Source organism: Camelus bactrianus, chromosome 2 (genome assembly GCF_048773025.1).
Source record: "Camelus bactrianus isolate YW-2024 breed Bactrian camel chromosome 2, ASM4877302v1, whole genome shotgun sequence".
NCBI lineage: Eukaryota > Metazoa > Chordata > Mammalia > Artiodactyla > Camelidae > Camelus > Camelus bactrianus.
In genome coordinates this window covers 102,085,256-102,104,989 of record NC_133540.1, presented here as the reverse complement: position 1 = coordinate 102,104,989, position 19,734 = coordinate 102,085,256, and the positions used below count along the sequence as shown (strand labels likewise).

The 19,734-nt window shown below is 40.1% G+C and overlaps 1 protein-coding gene across 6 annotated transcripts in view; it reads right to left on the bottom strand.

The window, feature by feature from the left end:
* The window catches only part of CORIN (corin, serine peptidase), a 222,448-nt gene that overhangs the window by 77,643 nt on the left and 125,071 nt on the right, over positions 1–19,734 (bottom strand). For 5 of the 6 annotated variants that reach the window (XM_074348354.1, XM_074348358.1, XM_074348355.1 and 2 more), the window contains one exon: positions 8,451–8,564. The exons of the other annotated variant lie outside the window; for it this stretch is intronic. In XM_074348354.1, the coding sequence (XP_074204455.1) occupies positions 8,451–8,564 (114 nt within the window). The remainder of the gene's footprint in view (positions 1–8,450; positions 8,565–19,734) is intronic. 6 annotated transcript variants of the gene reach the window in all.

The following is a 19,734-nucleotide window of genomic DNA, read 5'->3' as shown; positions in this document are numbered from 1 at the left end:
AGACCAGAACTCCTGTTCTGGTTTTGCCATCTACTAGCTGCAGGAATTAGTTAAAATGTGTGAGTCTGTAAACTGATTTATGACCTTAGGATAAAATCAATTACTTAACAGGGCTTGGGGGAAGACAAAAATAATAAAATAATGTGTGCACGTTGCCAAGACAATTCAATAGGAAAAAAAAAAAAAACCCTTCAGCAAATGGTGTTGGGACAATTGGATTTCAAATATGCAAAATGGAACTCCAACCTTTACTTTAAACCATACGTAAAAATTATCTCAAAATGGATTATAGACTTCAACGTAAGAGCTAAAATTATGAAGCTTCTAGAAAAAAACACAGTAAAAAAAATCCTTGTGACTTTGGGAAGCAAAGAATTCTTGGATATTACAACAAAAGCACAAGCCATAAAAGAAAAAAGTAATAAATGGTATTTATTGAAGTTAAAAGTATTTGTGCTTCCAAAGATACTACGAAGAAAATGAAGACAAGCCACATGCTGGAAAAAATATTTTCTAATCATGTATCTGATGAAGGACTTATATCCAAAATATATATAGAATTCTGACACTCAATAAGAAGGAAAGCAACCCAATTCCAAACAGGCAAAAGACTTGACTACAAAGTCTTCATGAAAGACATATAAATGGCTGATAAGCACATGAAAAGGTGCTCAATATAATTAGTCACTAAGGACATACAAATAAAACCGCAATGAGATACTATTACATATCCCCTAACATAGTTACAATAGAAAAGACAGATAATACCAAGTATTGGCAAGGATGTGAGAAACTGAAACCCTCATATAGTTGGTGCGGATGTAAAATTATAATGCCCCTTTGGAAAGCAGTCTGGCAGCTTCTTATAAACTTAACTATAACCTCATCATATGATTCATGAATTCTACTCTTAGAAATCTACCAAGAGAAGTGAAATATAAATCCACACAAAGACTTGTGTTTGAATGTTTACAGCAGCATTATTCATAATAGCCAAAGACTAGAAACAATCCAAATGCCCAACAACTGGGAAATGGATAAGCAAAACGGAGTCTATTCATACAGTGGGATGGTATTCAGCAACTTAAAGTATTAAACTACTGACACATGTGACAGCAGAGATAAACCTCAGAAACATTATGCTAAGTGAAAGAAACCAGATACAAAGACTACATATTGTGTGACCCATTTATGAAGCTCCTGGAAAAAGCAAACTTACAGAGACAGATGTCAGAGCAGTGGTTATCTGGGGCTGGCAATGGGGGAGTGAGGACTGACTTCAAATAGGTAGGAGGGAAATCTGGGGAGGAGATGAAAAAGTTCTAGAAGTGGATTGTGGTGAAGGTTGCATTTTATATATTTACTAAAAATCAATGGATTTATTTTATAGTATGTAAATTATACCCCAGTAATGCTATAAAATGTTTTATACACACACACACACACACACACACACTCTACCTTTAATAGAAATCAGATTGCTTAAATGTACTTCTTTTCCCTTATTTAAAGTGAATTAAGTTCAAAAATAGACTCTTAAGGCTGGAGAGGGCTCATGGAAGATGGGCAGAATTTTAGCAGAGTGGATGCAATGAAAACTTCAGTATGTTTTGAGTAGAGGGAACAGCAAGGACAAAGGAAAGAGGTGAGAAATGGGGACACATCTGAGGATCAGTCTACTTGGCTGATGAAGACCAAGAATCCAGTGGTCAATAGTCCAGTCTCCTGAATTCCAACAGATTGTTTCTCTTCAAGCAGAAGGCTGCACCTCATACAACCGGTGATGGGTACCTCTCTACTATAAACATCCTAAACTCTGTAACAACTCAATATCAAAAGTCTGAGCATTGCTCAGTTAAAATGTTACCACATCAAAATACAATAGTTGTTATTTACATGGATCATAAACTTCTATTTCAAAAAGCATTCATCTAAAAAGCTACTTAAATACTTTTAGATTCACATCATTTTAGAAATGGAACAAGCCTTGGAGATCATCTGTTCAGCGCCATCATTAAGAGGGTGTGTACATGTGCATGCACAAACACGCACGCATGTGTGCACACAAATGCTCACACTCGTGCGCATCCAGAACCTCGTAAGTACTTCTTATTTTTTATTTCCCCCTGGTTGAATAATTTTCAAATGAGGACAGCTCTCATAAGGGAAAATATAAAGACTAAATAGAGGTCCCAATTTTCACCTTGACAGTACTATTTCCTCCCATTCAGCAGAGGGTGCTAACTCCCCACCCTGCACCCCACTGCTAACTGAGCAAACTTGAATCAAAAAAAGGTAATGACTTTGGTTCTCCTGACCAATGAACAGGGCTGGAGAATCTGTATATCAAGATATATACATTTCCTTGAGAAGTTTTAAGAGATCTTTATAATTTTTTTAAATATTAATCTCCACTACTCTTGTGAGAAGTTTCGAATCAGCATGCTAGAGTCAGCAATAACCAGGGTCCTCACCTTGACCATCAGTGCAGAAGTACTTGCGCTACCCGAAGGAGGAGGCAGGGTGGGGGAGCGACGGATTGCAAATATGAATCCATTTTTTTTAAGCAATACAGTTCACTTTTTCTGATGGCAGGACTGGGAATCCAATACTCCTTTTAGAATGTGATTAACCTGAGAACACACTAAAAATTTCCAAAGTGTCTCCTCTGTGAGGCCTGTTCTAGGATCCCCAGTAAGCCATCCTAAAACACCTCATTGGAGATGTTATTAAATTATTTCATAAATGGAGATGACAAGCATTTTTTTAAAAAGCCTCATTATTCACACAGGTGCAGATTCAACTTTCCACTGTTATGACTTACTTGGTTAGAAGCCATTTTCAGAGGTTAGATACAAAATTAGCTGCATTTGGAAAATAACTTATTACCTCCCTAAGGTCTGTGTAATTAGTAAACACACAAAACCTTAACCAGAGGCTCTGCATACTCAGAAATACATAGCAAATAACAAAGATCACAGTGCCTCCTTTTATTGGAATAAATGTTTATTTTGTTGTCAGCGCAATTTGGGGCCAACAGCTCAAAATCTTCAAAAGTTGCTTGCTGTGATTTTCTTGCTCAATACAAGCATAATTTTGCATAACCTAAGGCAAGTGTTTTTCTCAATGCAGACCTTTTTTTTTTCTGAATGAGAGCTTGATACAAAATGTTACTTCTGAAGTTCTTGCATGTTAATATTCATGTCAGTTTGACATCTCACACTATTAACTTTAATCCCTCAAAATGATCATTAAATTAGAGGAGAGAACTAAGGAACAGAAAGCCTTTTATCAAGAGCTTCATTCAATTTGTTCAGTCCCTCTGAGTCTATAAACATAATTATATTGACTCCACTCAAGATCCAAGTATGGATGTTCAATTCCACCCAGAAACGCCCTCATTTTGAGATGACCTAAGAGGTTAACCAGTGTGCCCACAGTTTCCCAGCTTGCTACAGTTACATGGGCTTCTTGACCCACTGAGTTCTTTCAACGCTTGACTTATAGCTCCAAGGGAGGATTTCTCAACTGTGGTACCACTGGGTGACTCTTTGTTGTGGGGAGCTGCCTTGCACATTGTACAATGTTTAGCAACATCCCTGACCACTGCCCACTAAATGCCAGTAGCATCCCATCCAACCTCCACAGTTGTGACAATCAGATAGGTCTCCATACATTGCAGAATGTCTCCTCAGGGGCAAAACTGCCCCCAGTTGAGAGCCACTGTTCTGGAACATCCAAACATCACCTCATTCCAAAGCCAGTTTTAATCTGGTCCGTTCCCTCAGGTCTTTCCACACCAGTCCAGCAACCACAGATCATACCCTCTTGACTCACAGGATCTTTTTATTTGCACAATCTTCTTTTGCTTTGTGATATAGATTATACTGTCCTACAACACTAGATTTAATGACCTCTATGTTTATATGTCATTTCCCTGATGAGACTAAAAGTCTCATGAAGCAAGAAACCACGTCTCAGTAAAGTCTCTCTATTTACTAGGGGTCTAGAACACGCATCACATATTGCAGGAATTCAAGACTATTCAATAATTGGATTGATTCTATGTAATCAGACGGCCACCAAACAGAAGTAAATTTTCCAGATGCGTGATGCTTCTTCCATCAGTGAAGAATGAAATATTTTTATTTATATTAATTTGGTGGAAATCTTTCTAAGTAGCTACTTGCACCCCTGTCTTAATAAAGAGAATATAATAGGTACAGTCATCTTTAATGACTCTGGAACATTAGTTGGAATATCAATTCTTATTCTGCGCCATTTGGGTTGCCTCCTTTCTGAAATAGCTTCGTGTGGTGGTGCTTTTAAAAACCGTTGTGCACATTGTAGTGTTTCTGTCTCCTCCACAATGTATCATCTGACCTTTGCTGAGGTAGGGGTGGGGTGAGTTTTGGAGGAGCGGGGCACACAGAGAGTAAGATTACCACAATCACAACCATATATCCTAATGCTCTTTGAGGGTTATTGCATGCCGGACACTGGTCTCTGTTCTTGACATCCTGTGATCCATTATTCTGCACAATTCTAGAGACAGCTAATATTACTTATTATTTTCATTTCACTGATGAGGACACTGAGGCTTAGAGAGATTAAGTAACTTTCCAAGTTCACAAAGGCAGAAAATTATAAAGAAGAAAGAGGAACCCAGGCAGCCTGACTCAAGACCTCATATTATTAATCACTATACTGTGTGATAATTAGTATAATTGGTTAACTACTGTAATTTGTTAACTCAGTATAATTAGTTAACCACAGGCGTCAAAAATAAATGAACTAATTTTACCCCAAATTCAGAGCAAATGACTTCTAAAAGTATTTGACAGTGGTTTACGTGGCATAAAGTGTGTGGATTTTGTGGCAAGTATTTTCCCTGTAACAACTATTCCAGTTTGACTAGAGCTGTTCCAGGTGCTTGGAAATCTGTCCATGTTACTACTACTTAGGAAGAGATTGATAAACATGATAAGATGAGTTGGGGGTGAAGTCAGTAAGCACTTCCAGATACCTGGAGAACTGCTGTAATAGACAAGTATCTTCCTCAGCATAATAGAACATCCAGAATAAACATTTTCCTGACATACAAATGATCGGAATATAATCGTTCACTGAATTTGAACATCTATGGACATGGGCGAGTCAAAGGCAGCACAGTTTAGGGAAAACAGATTAGGACCCATTCAAGACTGGGCTCAAATCTAGCACTGTGAACCACTGGCAAATTCATTTCTCACCCTGGGCCTCGGCTCTGCATCTGCACCAAAAGGGATACTTTCTTTGCTAAAAATTAAATCTTGTAGGTAGATGCTTCCCGCACAGCTGATTAGGGAAGTCACAAATAGCAAATCCCTGCCCTTCCTTCGTTGGAAGGCAGTCCTGCTCTTGTACCCACAGAACCCTCGGAACCTGGCATATCCTTGTGCTCCCACTGGGAATGCCCAACAAAGCTCCCTTCTTTCCTCAGGAGTAGCTGTGGGCTGTGTTCCCGCTCTGATTTGCATCCACACCCTAATTCAGACTTACCACTATTCCTTCACTGCAGGGTGGTGACAACGGAAGGGTGGCACCTTCTATAAACAGGCATGCTGAAAGTACTGAATGTTAAAGTTCAGAGGCTAATGTCCTTGTGAGGTCAGGAGCAATTGCATGCAAAGTTTTCAATGTTTAACTGTAATAGGGAAGAACAAATCTGACTCCATATTAGATCTATTCTTTTAGCGCTAACCTTGTGCTTAGTCATGCTGGTTCTGTACCTTTTGTAAAAGAATGTTGCCTATAGCCTGAAATATACAGGACAGCCTATTCTCAAGGCACTGACCTTTAAGGGTATAACACTTTTCCATTCATATAGAGATAAAAAGTTGCAGAACAGAGAATAACATTTGTCTTATTGGAGGTTTACAGGAACATCATGACCTGACTTATGATGACAGCTGCAAGTACAAAGGATTCCGACACCAAGAAGTTTGCAGCTAACTACACCCCACCTCCCCTTTCCAGTATAAAAGGAGCCTGAATTCTGACTTGGGGAAGATGGTTCTCTAGGACATTAGTCTGCCTTCTTCTCGGTCTGCTGGCTTTCTGAATAAAGCTGTTATTCCTTGTCCCAACATCTCCCGATTTATTGGCCTGTCATGCAGCGAGCAGAACAAGTTTGGACTCAGTAACATAACTAAGTATTTCCATAAACAAATATTCCGAAGGGATGTAGTTCTTCAATGAATCAAACCAAATGGCTTTTGAAGTGTGTTTATGTGGAAGGCCCATACCTTCCTTAGGAAACTCTTCTGCTCCTAGGACACTGCTAAGTACCTTACAGAATAATAATACTTCTTTGTTCAGTCACTGACTAGGAAAGTTTACTTCTTTATATTCAATTTCAACAAATGCAGCAGAAATCTCTTACTATTTAAAGTGCAACGCTCAGTGCAACAGAGGAACATAATGATGCAGCCAGTGTTGGCCCAGCACTGGGGGTAGAGGCACATGCAGCATCTGAATATATGGACCATAATTGGGAAATAAACAAGAGATCTCCTGTAATTCCCATAAACTGGATGTAAATGCTATTGGACCACTTTAAATTCCCTACTATGGATGCTTTGCATGATATTTTCTCCCAACTCCATGGCAATACTCCCTAACATAAATATACCTCCTATAAGACTGATTGTCACGTAAAATCATGTGCCACAGGTTTTTCTGAAGAGAGAATTCCAAACCATAAAAACAAATATCTTAGTGAAAACATTTCCAGAAAGTATGGGTGACATAATTGAAATTCCACTGGATGCTGGATATTATGCAACATAAATAAATGCATGAAAAAATAAATCAAGGTGAGGGTATATATAAACAAGTAACTTTGAGGAAATGCCAAATTAAGATGGAATAGCTTTTTTTAAACTGCAGGATTTATCAGAACCTTTAATGCATGAGTATGTATTGTAACTCTCTAAGAAGCAGCTCTGACAACATTTCTCAAACTTAGGTTTTTTCCCAAGCATTTTTCAAGACTCAGGTACTATGGAACACCAGTTTGGGAAACAATGACCCTAAATATTACCATAATACACTGTCTTTCAAAAGTTATGGCAAATAAGCATCCTAACTCTTCATATGGAAGAAGAGGTGGTCCACCTGGCAAACACAGCAGAGGAATCTTTGAACTGAGCTGAGCTCTTATAAAGCCTTGGCAACTCCAACAGGGAGTAAAACACAGCTTCTCCCATAGTGACTACTGCTGGTCATATAACCATTAAAAAGCAATTCGAACACAATTGCATATGGTCCTGTTTTGGATGCAGATCCTGCAATGTAATCTTGAGGATAATTTTTCTTTTCTATCTGTTGTATCTTGAGATCTGAATATATATTCGATAAGGATTCAATGTTTGTATCCTCCCAAAATGTATATGTTAAAGCTCTAAGCCCCTAACATGACTGTATTTGGGGCCTGTGAGGAGGTAATAAAGGTTAGATGAGGTCCTAAGGGTGGGGCCCTAATTGAATGGTGTGGGTGCCCTTAAAAGAAGAGGATGAGACACCAGAGGGCACTCGCCTCCCCTCCCCTCCTTTCCCCTTCTCCTCATGTCTCCCTTTCTCTTGCTCTCCTTCCAAAGAGGTCATGTGAGCACACAGGCAGACAGCAGCTGCCTACAAGCATGGAACAGAACTCTCACCAGAAACTGAACCCTGTTAGACCTTGATCTTGGACTTTCCAGCCTCCAGAACTGTGAAAAAATACATTTCTTCTGTTTAAGCTACCCAGTCTGTGGTCTTTTATATGGTGGCTCAAGCAGACAAATTCAAAATTGGACAAACCATTCTTCAGTCAAAATGACTAATCAAATCAGTGGTGGGTAAACTGAGGATGTTTAAGGCTGAGCTGAATCTACCCATCCATGGACTCAAAACAGTCAATGCCATCACGCTCCCCAGGTTTAGAGGAGTATAAAGAAAGAGAGGCTTTGCAGTTTCCATGTCATGATTGTTAAGAATCATGAGGATAAAAAAACTTCCTATTCAAAGTATCCTTTTTAAAGAAAGTTGACCTTTATACTCACAAAGCTTTAAAAAACAAAAACAAAAATCTTTCCCCAAACAAAATAAACGAAAAGCCTTTTCCTAATTTTAAGATGCTTTATGCAGAAACAATTCAGTCCCTGATTTGTTCCAACGCAGCCTGGAGCTGCTGAGTTCCTTGTGAAATCAGGCCTGAGAAAGGTGTGCAAACATGCAGCTGTCACCAGGGGCGGGGGAGGGAGAGGGAAGATAAACACATTTGCTCACTTTAGAAAAGCAAATGAAAAGCAGTCTATGCAAGTGAGTGCTGGTGGCTGTCAGGATTGGACAATGGAGTGGCGCTGGTTTCTAGGGGCCTGAACAGAACCCCTGCGCACCCAGACAAGCCCACACCGCCCGGCACGTACTGCAATGAGCCTCGTCACTCCAGTCGTCACAGTCATTGTAGCCGTTACACTGCAGTTTCCTGGGGACACAGATGCCACTGGCACACAGAAAGCTCTCACCCCCTCTGCACAGCACTATAAAAAAAAAAAAAAAACAGAAAAAAAAATGTCAAAATAAAAGGTTTTTATTTTCTCCTTTTCAAATTAAGAGAAAAGAAAGAACAGATAGACAATATTCCCTTGCTATTCAACAAATGTGCTTCCGAATCCCCTCAGTTTCACTGACACCCGTTTTTTCCTTGGACCTTCTAGAGCATTCATCGTAAAATCATCTGGGAAGAATACAAACAGTGTTTGGCTGAGAAAAGCAAAAGAAAATTCACCAATGGGCTTTTGCAGCACAAGAGAGAGCAGCCCCATCAATTGTATAACATGGGTGGAAAAATACCAAATGGGAAAATTTTTCTTAATAACCGAAAATTATTTGAAAGTGAAAGGTTATTTATTGAACACACATTAAAAAATCCAAAAACCTTCTCCTTCTATAATGCTATTCATTCTTGCACATGAAAAGTTATAATTAAGAATAGTCCATTGACATGTGCTTGAACACAGGCCTAGAGATCCCCATGCCTTGTATTTGAAGTATATTTATTTACTTGCCTTAATAAAAATGTCAGTTAAAAATGTCAGAGTCTACTTTGGCCTAAGGAATGTGAAATAACAGTAGCTAATAATATTTTCATTCTCTTCCTTAACATGGTTGCATCTGGGTATTCTTTGTTTTAAGTACTACATGCTCTTTTTCTTCTCAAGATTCAACAGATATTCAATTGTTTCAAAATTACAGTAGACAAAAAATGTAAGAGAAGAAGCTAGAGAGATTTTACTAAGGGAACCATTAATGAAAGGACAAATCAATTCAACAAAACGGGTGCTAAAACACACTTCAACATTTGGTAACAGGCATCAAATGCCTTTTAACTTTGCATAACCTTTGACCCAGCAATTTCATTTCTTGGACTTCATGAAAAGAAATCATTATGAACAGGGCAAGGTTTTATATTTAAGGATATTCATACCATCATAGTTTGTAACAAGGAAACCATGCAATAGCAACTATGTAATAATAGAAGACTGGTTAAATAAATTTTAAGTAACTCCATAATAAGGAATATTGTTACGGCCATTGAAAACTGTATTGTTAAAAATAACATCCTGGGACAAAGTTCAAGATAATTTAAGTGTAAAAACACCATCTGCTTCCAAAAAAGTATAATACAATTTGGCCTAGGAAGTATATGTAAGGTAACTATGATTATCTCTGGTAATCATATGGTATTAGGATTGAAAGTAATTTTTATTTTCTTCATTGTATTTTCCTCTGTATTTTACACATGTTCTTATAATGATGTCTTTTTAATCAGGAAAAAAAGAAAACTAACTTTTTTCATGAGTTCCCAATTCAGAATAATGGTAAATAAATACAACCCTTCAAAACTTCTCTCCATCTCAGTGGAGCACAGTATATTGCCGCAGTATTTGCCACTGCAAAGAAAAAATGCAGTTAATGGATTATTTTCCAAGGCTATCAAGGAAATTGGAGTTTTGATTTGCTGAACAGTAAGTTCTAGTCCATTTGGTACGTTCCTTGTGATGCTACTTCATGTGTAATCTTCACAGTGTCAACAATGAAAGTCTGGTTTTCCATCATATCCCATGATTTCCATATCAATACAAATGGCATCTATGGATTTCAACTGCCAAAATATGAAACACGTTTATGTTTTGTATAGTCTTAGAGGAGTCAGCCCAGGACTGCACTCCTACAGCTACAGATTGCCTCCTAACGGGTATATACAGAAAACCAGTTAGAAAACGAAAAACTAAAACATTAAAGATTTTACTGGCCAGTCTATACAATATCCTCTCTCTAGGGTTAAGAGAAAATTTTCAAGGAGTAAGTGTTTATCCTATTGTGAGATTGTTTCTGTATCATACTAGAGAGTGCAGAAATTCCATCTGTCTGCATTTTAGCAGCTGCAATGCCTCTGAAGAATTATTGCATTCCCTACACTCTGGCTCTGACGACTCCTTGGGAAATGTAGCTGAAAGCTCTACGTTAAAGAGCTCCATCCATCTAGGTTTCATCTTTAAGGCCCTATATATCTTACTTCAATAAAGCCATTCTTGTGCATAGTTCTATCAAGTCTGGATCAAATTTAAAATATGGCATTGCTTGCATTGTTTTGATTGTCAATACCCCATGTCTTGGCTGATTCAGCAGAAACTGACTTCTTTTGTGTGGTTCCTCACAGTTGGAGATGTGGCTGCCCAGGGTTTTAGGACATTAAAAATAGTTTCTTTATTCTTATTCTTTCTTTGGAAGTTCTTTGGAAGTTCATAGGTTCATTAATCAATATTATTCTTATAAAATTAGAGTAGCTGTGCGTGTTCTTTCTGTTGGAGTTCTTCCTGAGTTGTATTCAGAATTCCCACTTTAATCTGTGTGAAATTGTTCAACTAGCAAAGCATTTCAGATAGGTCTCATTTAGAAGAGCCCCATAAAGGACACAGGTAGGAATATGACTACAATGTCTTCAAGGTAAGTGGTAGTTTACAAGTAGAGGAACTAGAGTGTCATGTGATTAAGACAACAATTGCTCCAAGCCACATAGCTAGGAAACAGCGACACCCACGGAGCTCCAAGCTCAGTCCTCCACACCATCCCCCCTCCCCATTTCTGGGGCACAGGCAGCGTGGATATGCGCTCAATTCAAGCATACCAGATTCAGGTAAAAGTTCAAATTCATCCTTATTTTTCTCTCTAAACCAGAGATAAATGTCTGTCCCTCAGGTGAATTGGACCAATGGTGAGACATTCTATGTCAGCTCTTGGTTTTTTGGAGAACACACTGCGAGAGTTCTTAGCAAGTTTCGGGAGATATTTTTCAACCATAAATTTCACTGTCTTATAATAATCATCTTCCAATAACCTTTAGATTGTGCCCTTAAGATGACAAAGGGAGATTCCCTGAAGTGAAGTCACGCTAGACAATCTTGACGCCATTTCCAATAACATCATCTATAATTCTAAGAGGTGTGTATTGGACTTTAATTCAATGGCATATTGATCAGTGAAAAGATTCATTCATTCACTGAATAAGTATTTACTATCTACTATGTGGTAGGCATGCCTCTAGCCATAATTACAGATACAGCAGTAAAGAAAACAAAATTAATTCCCCACCTTCATGTAGCATGTATTCTACTGATCATTATCTGATAGATAGTTCTACTAATTAAAGATGCTTCTCCACCAAAGTTACTTCCGTTTATTCATGTGACAATTAATGGATATTCATGTGGCAACTAATATCAATGCAAAGACAGCAGCATATAAAGGTCTAGCGCCTAAGACACTCGCTTACATGCCCAAATGATGAAGACAACTATGAGCCGCTCGGACTTCAAAATTCCCTGGACTCTGAAGAGCATATATCCCTGAGGATGATCAGCTCTTGTCAGTCTTTTTGTCTCTGATAACAGAGTGTTGAAAACACATCCTAGCCTGAACTGGCCCTTAGGTTTCCTGCCACTGCTTCCAGCCCTCTTACTTCTCTCTGCCTGTGTATTATGGGCAGCACTTACACTGGCAAATGCTCTCATTACTCTGCTTGTTAACTTTTAGAGGCTTTTTCAGAAGTTACTCACCAGTCTCTGACTGTATAGAGTCCTCACTCCGCATGCCTTTGAGCCCTCATTTACAATCTAAAGCTCAAGTTCAACTACCTGTGAAGAGAAGCTCCCCCTGGCTACAGCATCAGCCCCTGTGCCTATACTGAAAGCTTGTCGGCCCTTCTTTCCATGTGCTGCTCAAAATGAAGTTACTGTGAACTACTGTCGCTCTTCCCTTTAACAAAGCTATTTGACCAAATGAAAAAGAACGCGTGTAATCTTTTAGCAGCTGATACAAGAACACTTCTTGGAGAGAGTATTGCTCAGTATAGAGAAGACCCTTGGGAAAACAGAAATATCTGAAGGGGCGTCTCAGGTTGTTTTCTGAGGAATGGGAGGTGTAACCACTTCCTCCATCTGCCATATGGAATCAGCAAAGGTTATGTTACTCACTAATTTTTTCACTCATTTCTTTAACCAATTTGGCACTCTTCCAGGAGTTTGAATGCAGAATAGATCCCCTGCTTTGGGGAAATTATATTCTAGGAAGACAAATAATATCAATGAACAAAACAAATATGAAAATCATTATATATTAGGTCAGAAGATAATAAGTGCTATTAAAAAAAAAAGGTACAACAGACTAAGAGAGATAGGAGATGTGGGGGTGGGGTAGGACATATTCCCAAAACTAATTAGGGTGCCCGGCCAGGCCTCGTTGAAAGCTGACATTCAAGCAACAACTTCAAAGGCTGAGGGAGTTAACCAAGTCTCAGGGGAAGATTTCAGTGCAGAGTCAGTGTCAATACAAAGACCTCAAGGCAGGAACATGGCTGACGGGTGTCAGAAACACCAAGGAGCCCTGTGAGGCTAGCGTAGAGCGAGCAAAGGGATGGGAAAGCAAGTGGTGAGGCAGAGAGGAAGGGGAGGCCCGACTGTATAGGGCTTTGTAACTTAGACCAAAACAAAGTCATGACAAGGTTTGAGTAAAGAGTAGCATGATTGATCTGACTTATATTTTCAAGGATCTCTGCCTGTTGTGTTGAAAATACTCCAGAGAGACAAAGAAAACAGCAGGGTTAACAGTTAGGAGGCTGTCAGAGCAATCCAGAGAGAGCTGCTGGAGGCCTGGAGAGCAGAGTCTTGGAGGTCCTGAGACATGATTGGATGTATTTCGAAAGTAGAGTCAGGAGGGCCTCGTGGCCCATTAGATGACAGTTGTGAGAAAAGACAGGAGCCAGTGATGACTTCCAGCCAGAAGCCTAGACCTGCCATGGCTGAGATAGGGAAGGCTACGGGAAGAGCAGGGCTAAGTGGGGAAAATCAGGACTTATGACTGGGACATGCTGAGTCTGACACAGACGGTAGACACCCAAGTGGAAATGCTGAGTAGACAACCGAGGACGTAAGTTCAAAGTCCAGGAAAGAGGACAGGACTACAAATATAAACGTATGAGTCATCGAACTTCCATTGAAAGCTGGCGTGCCTGGATGCGGTCCCGAGGGGAATGATCAGTGAAGAGAGTGAAGAGTGAGGCTTGGGGAGATGGTGAAGAGAAGATGGGGGAGGGCTGAACTCTGAAACTCCACATGCAACCACTGCAGGGAAGAGGGGACGCCAGCAAAGCAACTGAGGAGTGGCCAGGGTGGTAGGAGGAAACCCAGCAGGTGAGGAAAGGAAAGTGTATCAAAGAAGAGGAAGTGATCAGCTCCACCAGAAGCTGCTTATGGGTCAGGAAAGATGACACGGAGAAATGGGACGCTGATAAGAGCAGTTTCAATAGAGCAGCAGGGACAAAACTCTGATGGAGTGTATTTAAGAGAGAACAAGAGGAGAGGAAGTAGCTTAGAACAAAAGGACAACCTCTTTGCTGCAGAAGAGAACAAGTAAATGGGGTAGTAGGTTACAAGGGCAGTGGGGTAACAAAAAAAATGTGCTTTTTAGCACTTTGGTGCTTTCTCTGGGGGGAGCACACAGTGTTATTAAGTTCTGCCTACAGGTTGTCTCAGGGCCAAAAAACGATGTCCACTCTTGAAGATACAGGAGCTTGGGGATAGAGGATCACTAACACCAGGAATAGATTTATACATAATCTAAAAATGAAGCCATCATATCTGCCTGTCCCTCTAATTCCATCACTAAAATGTGCCTTCAGAAGAAGTATCTACCTTCTAAGGTGAGAAATCCTTCTCAATCTCTTCGTCCTCTCCATCATCATCTACTAGACATCTATTAAACATGGGCACTCACTCTAGTCACTTGTAATAGCACTGGTGCTCAAGGCCATCAGAGCTACCTAAGAAGCCGGGGGGGAGGGGGGTCATCAAAGACCTAAAACGTGAGAAATAGGTGAAAGAAGTGAGACCTGCAGCCACAATGAGGTCATAACAGCCCCGCATGGAGGTGCAGTGGGTGTGGGTCTAACTCCATCACACTGCAGGGTAAGAAATGCCACATCACATTATTTTTCTAAATCATATTAATTCACGCTTCTCCGCTCAAAAAGGTGAAAAGTCTCAGCCATTTTGGGGGGTGGGAGAGCTCTCCCTCCTTCGAGTGGTACCAGGGTCCAAGGGAAGAACTGAGGGAGGGGCTTAGCTTTCAGTCTTCAGAGAATGGCTGAGGGGCTCATGGTTCTAAGCCCTAAGGGTTTACGGTAGACAGAACGTTCCATTATGCCTGTGCCACACCAGGGTCATGCCAGGGCCCTGGTCCCCAACATCAACTTTCCTGCCTGCCCCACGCGGCCATTCCTCTCTGAGGCCCTGCCTTTTCCCCCAAGCAAATAAGGGCTCACCAGTCCTTGCTACAGGAAGGACATGCCAACACCTAGTCAGTCCCCTTCTGAGCCTTGGGGGACGTCTCCTACACCCTCTGTTTCCACCTCTACCCCTCCAAACACTTCCCCCACGCTGCCCCACTCTGGGTGATCACACAGTCTCTGCTCAATCCTTCTCTCCCTTTCCTGAGAATGCAGACGATAATGCACATCCTTTATGTTTTCTTAGTAAATTGCTTCAGTACACAGATTTTTCCTTCTTTGCCAAGAGAGCAAAGGACCCTATTAGCACCTCTCAACTTATACATCTTTGTTCCAAGGTAGTACATGGTAGGCAGTCAGTAGTATCTGTTGAATAAATGCACTTAAAGAGCTCTTGACCTAGACATTCTAAAAACACAAGTGCCACCGTGACTTCTTCTTTTACTATCTGTGGTGACCATCTTGCTGCAAAGGCAAGGTAAAACCAGTCCCCTCAATACAGTGCAACTCTTTAGTTCCAAGACCCTCTGTGCCTATTACAGAACATGTTTTAATGAGTGAGAAACCATCTCTGTCAAACTGATGTTCAAAACAAGTCCAAAACAACTCCCCCCAATTAAATGTCCTCAAGACTAAATTACTCCTGGACTCATTTTTTTTTCCCTTCTGAAATAAAGCTATGCTTTCATTCAGTGGAAACCTTGCCAACCGGTCCAGCTTAAATTTCTGAAAATTAGAGCTAAGTAGACTTATTGCCTATCCAACAGCATGATGGAAGATCTATCATGCTATAGAAAAATCAGCCATTGTCAAATTATCTAAAAATCATTAGCAGGAAACAAGAATAGAGGTGCACCTGGTGGTACTCAGAAAGGAGGGAGAGTGGAAATAGAGTTCAGAAAGCAGTTCCATGTCATCGTTCAACATCGCAAGTGAAGTCACAAATAAAATAGAGTTAGACAAAACCCTGCTCAGTAGATTTTAAATCTAATTAGACAGGGGAGAGAGTAAAGAAAGCGCAGGGTGAAAAGCAGGAAGTCAAGCTTTATGATCAGAGACGCCAGAAACAGACTGCCGAGCAGAAGTCTAAGGGAGGGCTCTGTATTCATTCAACAGGACGGCGGCGGGTAGCAGGGATTAAAGAGAGAAAATGAGAAAGAACAACTTCCAAACAGGGATTGTCTGATTAAAAGAATATACTAGTTTACTCCCTCAAGTTTTAGTGTCTAAAAGTCTTAAATAGGATTCTGAAGCAGTTTTGTCAAAAATCATTGGAAAATAAGATGTATGCCAGGACTCTGTCATTTATCATTTCCTGCAAACAAGTGCAATAACATAACTTTACGTTTCTAAAGAACATGGGCAATTTAGAAACTACATGTTTATAGTTGACCCTCTTGACAGGGGTTATTATCAGCTAGCAGAGATTTCCAAATTCCAAGATAATTACTCAAACATTTAGGTTTCTGAGGGGAGTGCTACTTTTTGAATTTGCTTTAGGAAATAAAAACTTTACTTTCTAAACAAGTAATTCTTATTTACTGGTAGTTTAAAATATTTTTGAGATTTCCTCTAAACATAAGGTTGTCTCAAATGAAATTTTGTGATTATTCACTATGAATCATGAAATCATAATGACGGTACATTAGACACACTACCTTTGACAAATTTCAAACGAGTGTTGGATGTTTTCTATAAAACAGTTAATGTATACATATAAACCTAAGAAATAAAGTAGATATATATGATTTGGAAAGAAAAAATAAGTCTCTTGCATGCATAGGGCAGTATCTAAGAAGTTACAAATATTAACATTTTTTCAGACCTTTATTAAATGTGTAACTCAGCCACAACATCTATGGAAAGACTTAGAAGTAAGATGAACAAAGAAAAATAATCAGTTTGAAGAGCCATCCCATGATATTTTTCTTGTTTGTTGGGCATACAAATTGGACTGATATCACTTTACAAGTTCATAGTTTGTGAATTTCATCTTTTACTTTTCATCCCAGTTTCTTTTATTTTCATCCATTTTGTGTATTGACAATCTAGGAGCTAGAAAAAGTTGTCTGTGACTTTGCAATATTGTGTAGCCTGAGACTCAGAAGTAGAATAAACTTATAAATCTAGTATTCACTATGAAAAGATCTTTGAAAAAATATCTTTCAAGAACAGATTACAATTCTACCCTAATGTCTAAAAATACGCTTCCAATCACTTGAAGGCTGTACTGTATCACTTGCCCACCTACTCCCTATTGTTAATTACCGTAACAGAGTATGCCAAAACATTATCTTCCTTAAAAATTCATTAATCTTTAGGATACTGCAGGATCTCACCTTCCAGATCAGATCGCCAGTAGCCGGATGCCAAGATTCTGAAGCCCTAGTTTAGAGCTCTGCCAGAGACACTGATTCGCCATCCTCTTAACTGATCACAACAAACCTCATTTGCTTGCCCCCACACAGGAGACCACGGGGACAGCACAAATTCCACTGGCTGGGTCAAGGCAGAGTTGGGAAAACCTAAATACTCCTGGTGACCTGATTCTTCAAGCTTAAACCACCCCCAAAATAATCAGGTAACTTCAATTCTAAGCGCTGTTATGAAAAGAACAGAGGTTAATGGTGGGAAAATCAGTTCATTCTAATATCCATACTGATATTGACTGGATCTCCAGACAAGAGAAATAATTATTCACAATAATGACCCTGAGACACCAAAATCAAAGTCAGTTTGTGGAAAAAGTAGAGATTTGGATTTAAATGATCTTTGCTGCTCTGAGGAAGTTATGTAACCTTGTGGGGCTTCAGTTTCCTTATCTGAATTCCACCTGCTTTATAATTGTCTTTGCGTATGTATTAATCAGTAACGGAGGTGAAGCACCTGGCACTGAATTGAGTCAAGCCCACCGTGTTCTGCTGGCAAAGACTGGGAAGTGTGTGATTCACTTCTGAAAAATAGCCATCACAGAGTGTTGAAAAATGCCTTGTGCTCAAAAGGTTAACCTGCAAATAACTAGAGCATCCTGCACTCTAACCTTGTAGCACCAGAGGCTGAGGGTGACTAGATTCTTTGTAACAATCAAGATAACTGGAAAAGAACATTGTCTGAAGCGACCAACACAGGGATAGAATTCCTAACTTTTCTTTGGCTCCTAGACAAAATAGGAAGTCAATTGCTCCAGGAAAGCTGACTTTAACTGTTAAATCGTTTGTGTTCTGTTAAATGATTTACAGGCTGGTGGAACCCAGAAGACCCTGAATTCTCTCTCCCATGCTCCCTCCACTTTTCTACCCTGTGTGCCCGTCACAGCACAGCTACATAAAATCTCTCCTGGTATCCCTGGTTACCAGTATTAGATATAACAAAGGCACACAGGCGAAACCTGACATGGAAAAACAAACCTTCCCTAAAACTAAATAGAAGCACGATTTAATTAACTTGCATTCCAGAGTCATAGCTGCCAACTTATTCAAACTAGAAGACTGGGGACACAGCACCCAAAGGCTCAGAGGGAGGGGAAAAGACTTACAATTTTTTCCAGAATCTTCACAGGGTTCACAGATTCCTTTGTACTGGTAAACAGGAATAATGTCCCCTGGATACAAGATACAATGATCCAATGGGGGTGGGGTGGGTATGGGGTGCAGAATGAGCCGGAAGAGGAAGAGGAGAGAGGTGAAGAGAGGGGGACGCTTCAGGAAAGACACACGGGAACTAGAAACGAATGGCAAATAATCTGGCATCAAGGGCAGCCCTGAGTCGGTAGGGAAAGGTCTACTTGATCCCTGAAAGGAGGGAAGGCATTGCTGCAGACAATGGAAAGTCAAAACCTAAGTGCCTATCTCTCAATACTACAATTTGAGCAATGACATATTCTCATCTGAAAATACTCTACCGATCAACCGTCTGTGCTTAAGTTAATCCTGGGAGTCTTTACAGCACGAGGGCTGGCCAATGGTGAATGAGTGGGCTGGAGGACTGAGTAACCCGGGGAAAAGGTCCATTTTTCTCCCACTTGCCAAAAGGATCAGGAACATGCAATTTCCGAGCAGGAGCACAAGATGGCAGCCACATGCAGCCCATAGACCCCGTGCGGTGCCACAGGAAAGAACTCAGCTTGAGCCCCTCGCCACCAGAGAGCTTGTGGAGATGCACAGGGAATTCCAGCGGGGACATTTCTCTCTTCTAAAGGGCATCCTTTGCTTGTGTCTGTACTGGGTAATTTTGAAATCATGAAATCGCACTTCTGCCAAGTATTAACTACAGAGAAATAAAAAGACCTTCCCAACTGATGCCTACTCATATCTTTTGCACATTTTCCTACTGATTTTCTGCCTTCCTAATTTGTTGGAGCTCCTTTGGTTACAATTATTTTTCTCCCTAGGCCATCATTTATTTGTTTAAATTTAAATTCATAGTCTCTCTAGCTACATAAAAGCTTTACATACATGTGAGGTCAACAGTACCAGTCTTTAGGGTTTATGTCTTTATAAACCACAGCTGTATGTGTCATAGAACAGAAACTCCAGGAGGGCAGGGTTTTTTGTCTGTTTTGTTCCCTGCTGCAGATGTAGGACTAGAAGACTGAGGGACATACAGTGTGGGCTAAACAAATTCTGCACCCAACCCAAAGCCTTTCTAGAGCAGATGGAAAACACTGTGGCCAAAATTAAGACATATATTCCAGCCAAGATAGGCCAAAAATAGGCCACAGAGATGGGGAATCAGGTCAGATTTCCTAACAGTCAAAAACTGGTATTGACATGGCCGTAAGGGGCGGGCTGCACAGACTGACTGACTGACTGACTTTTGTTAAAATAAGAAAACTTCTCAGAGGGCTGAAATGGTCAAAATAGGAA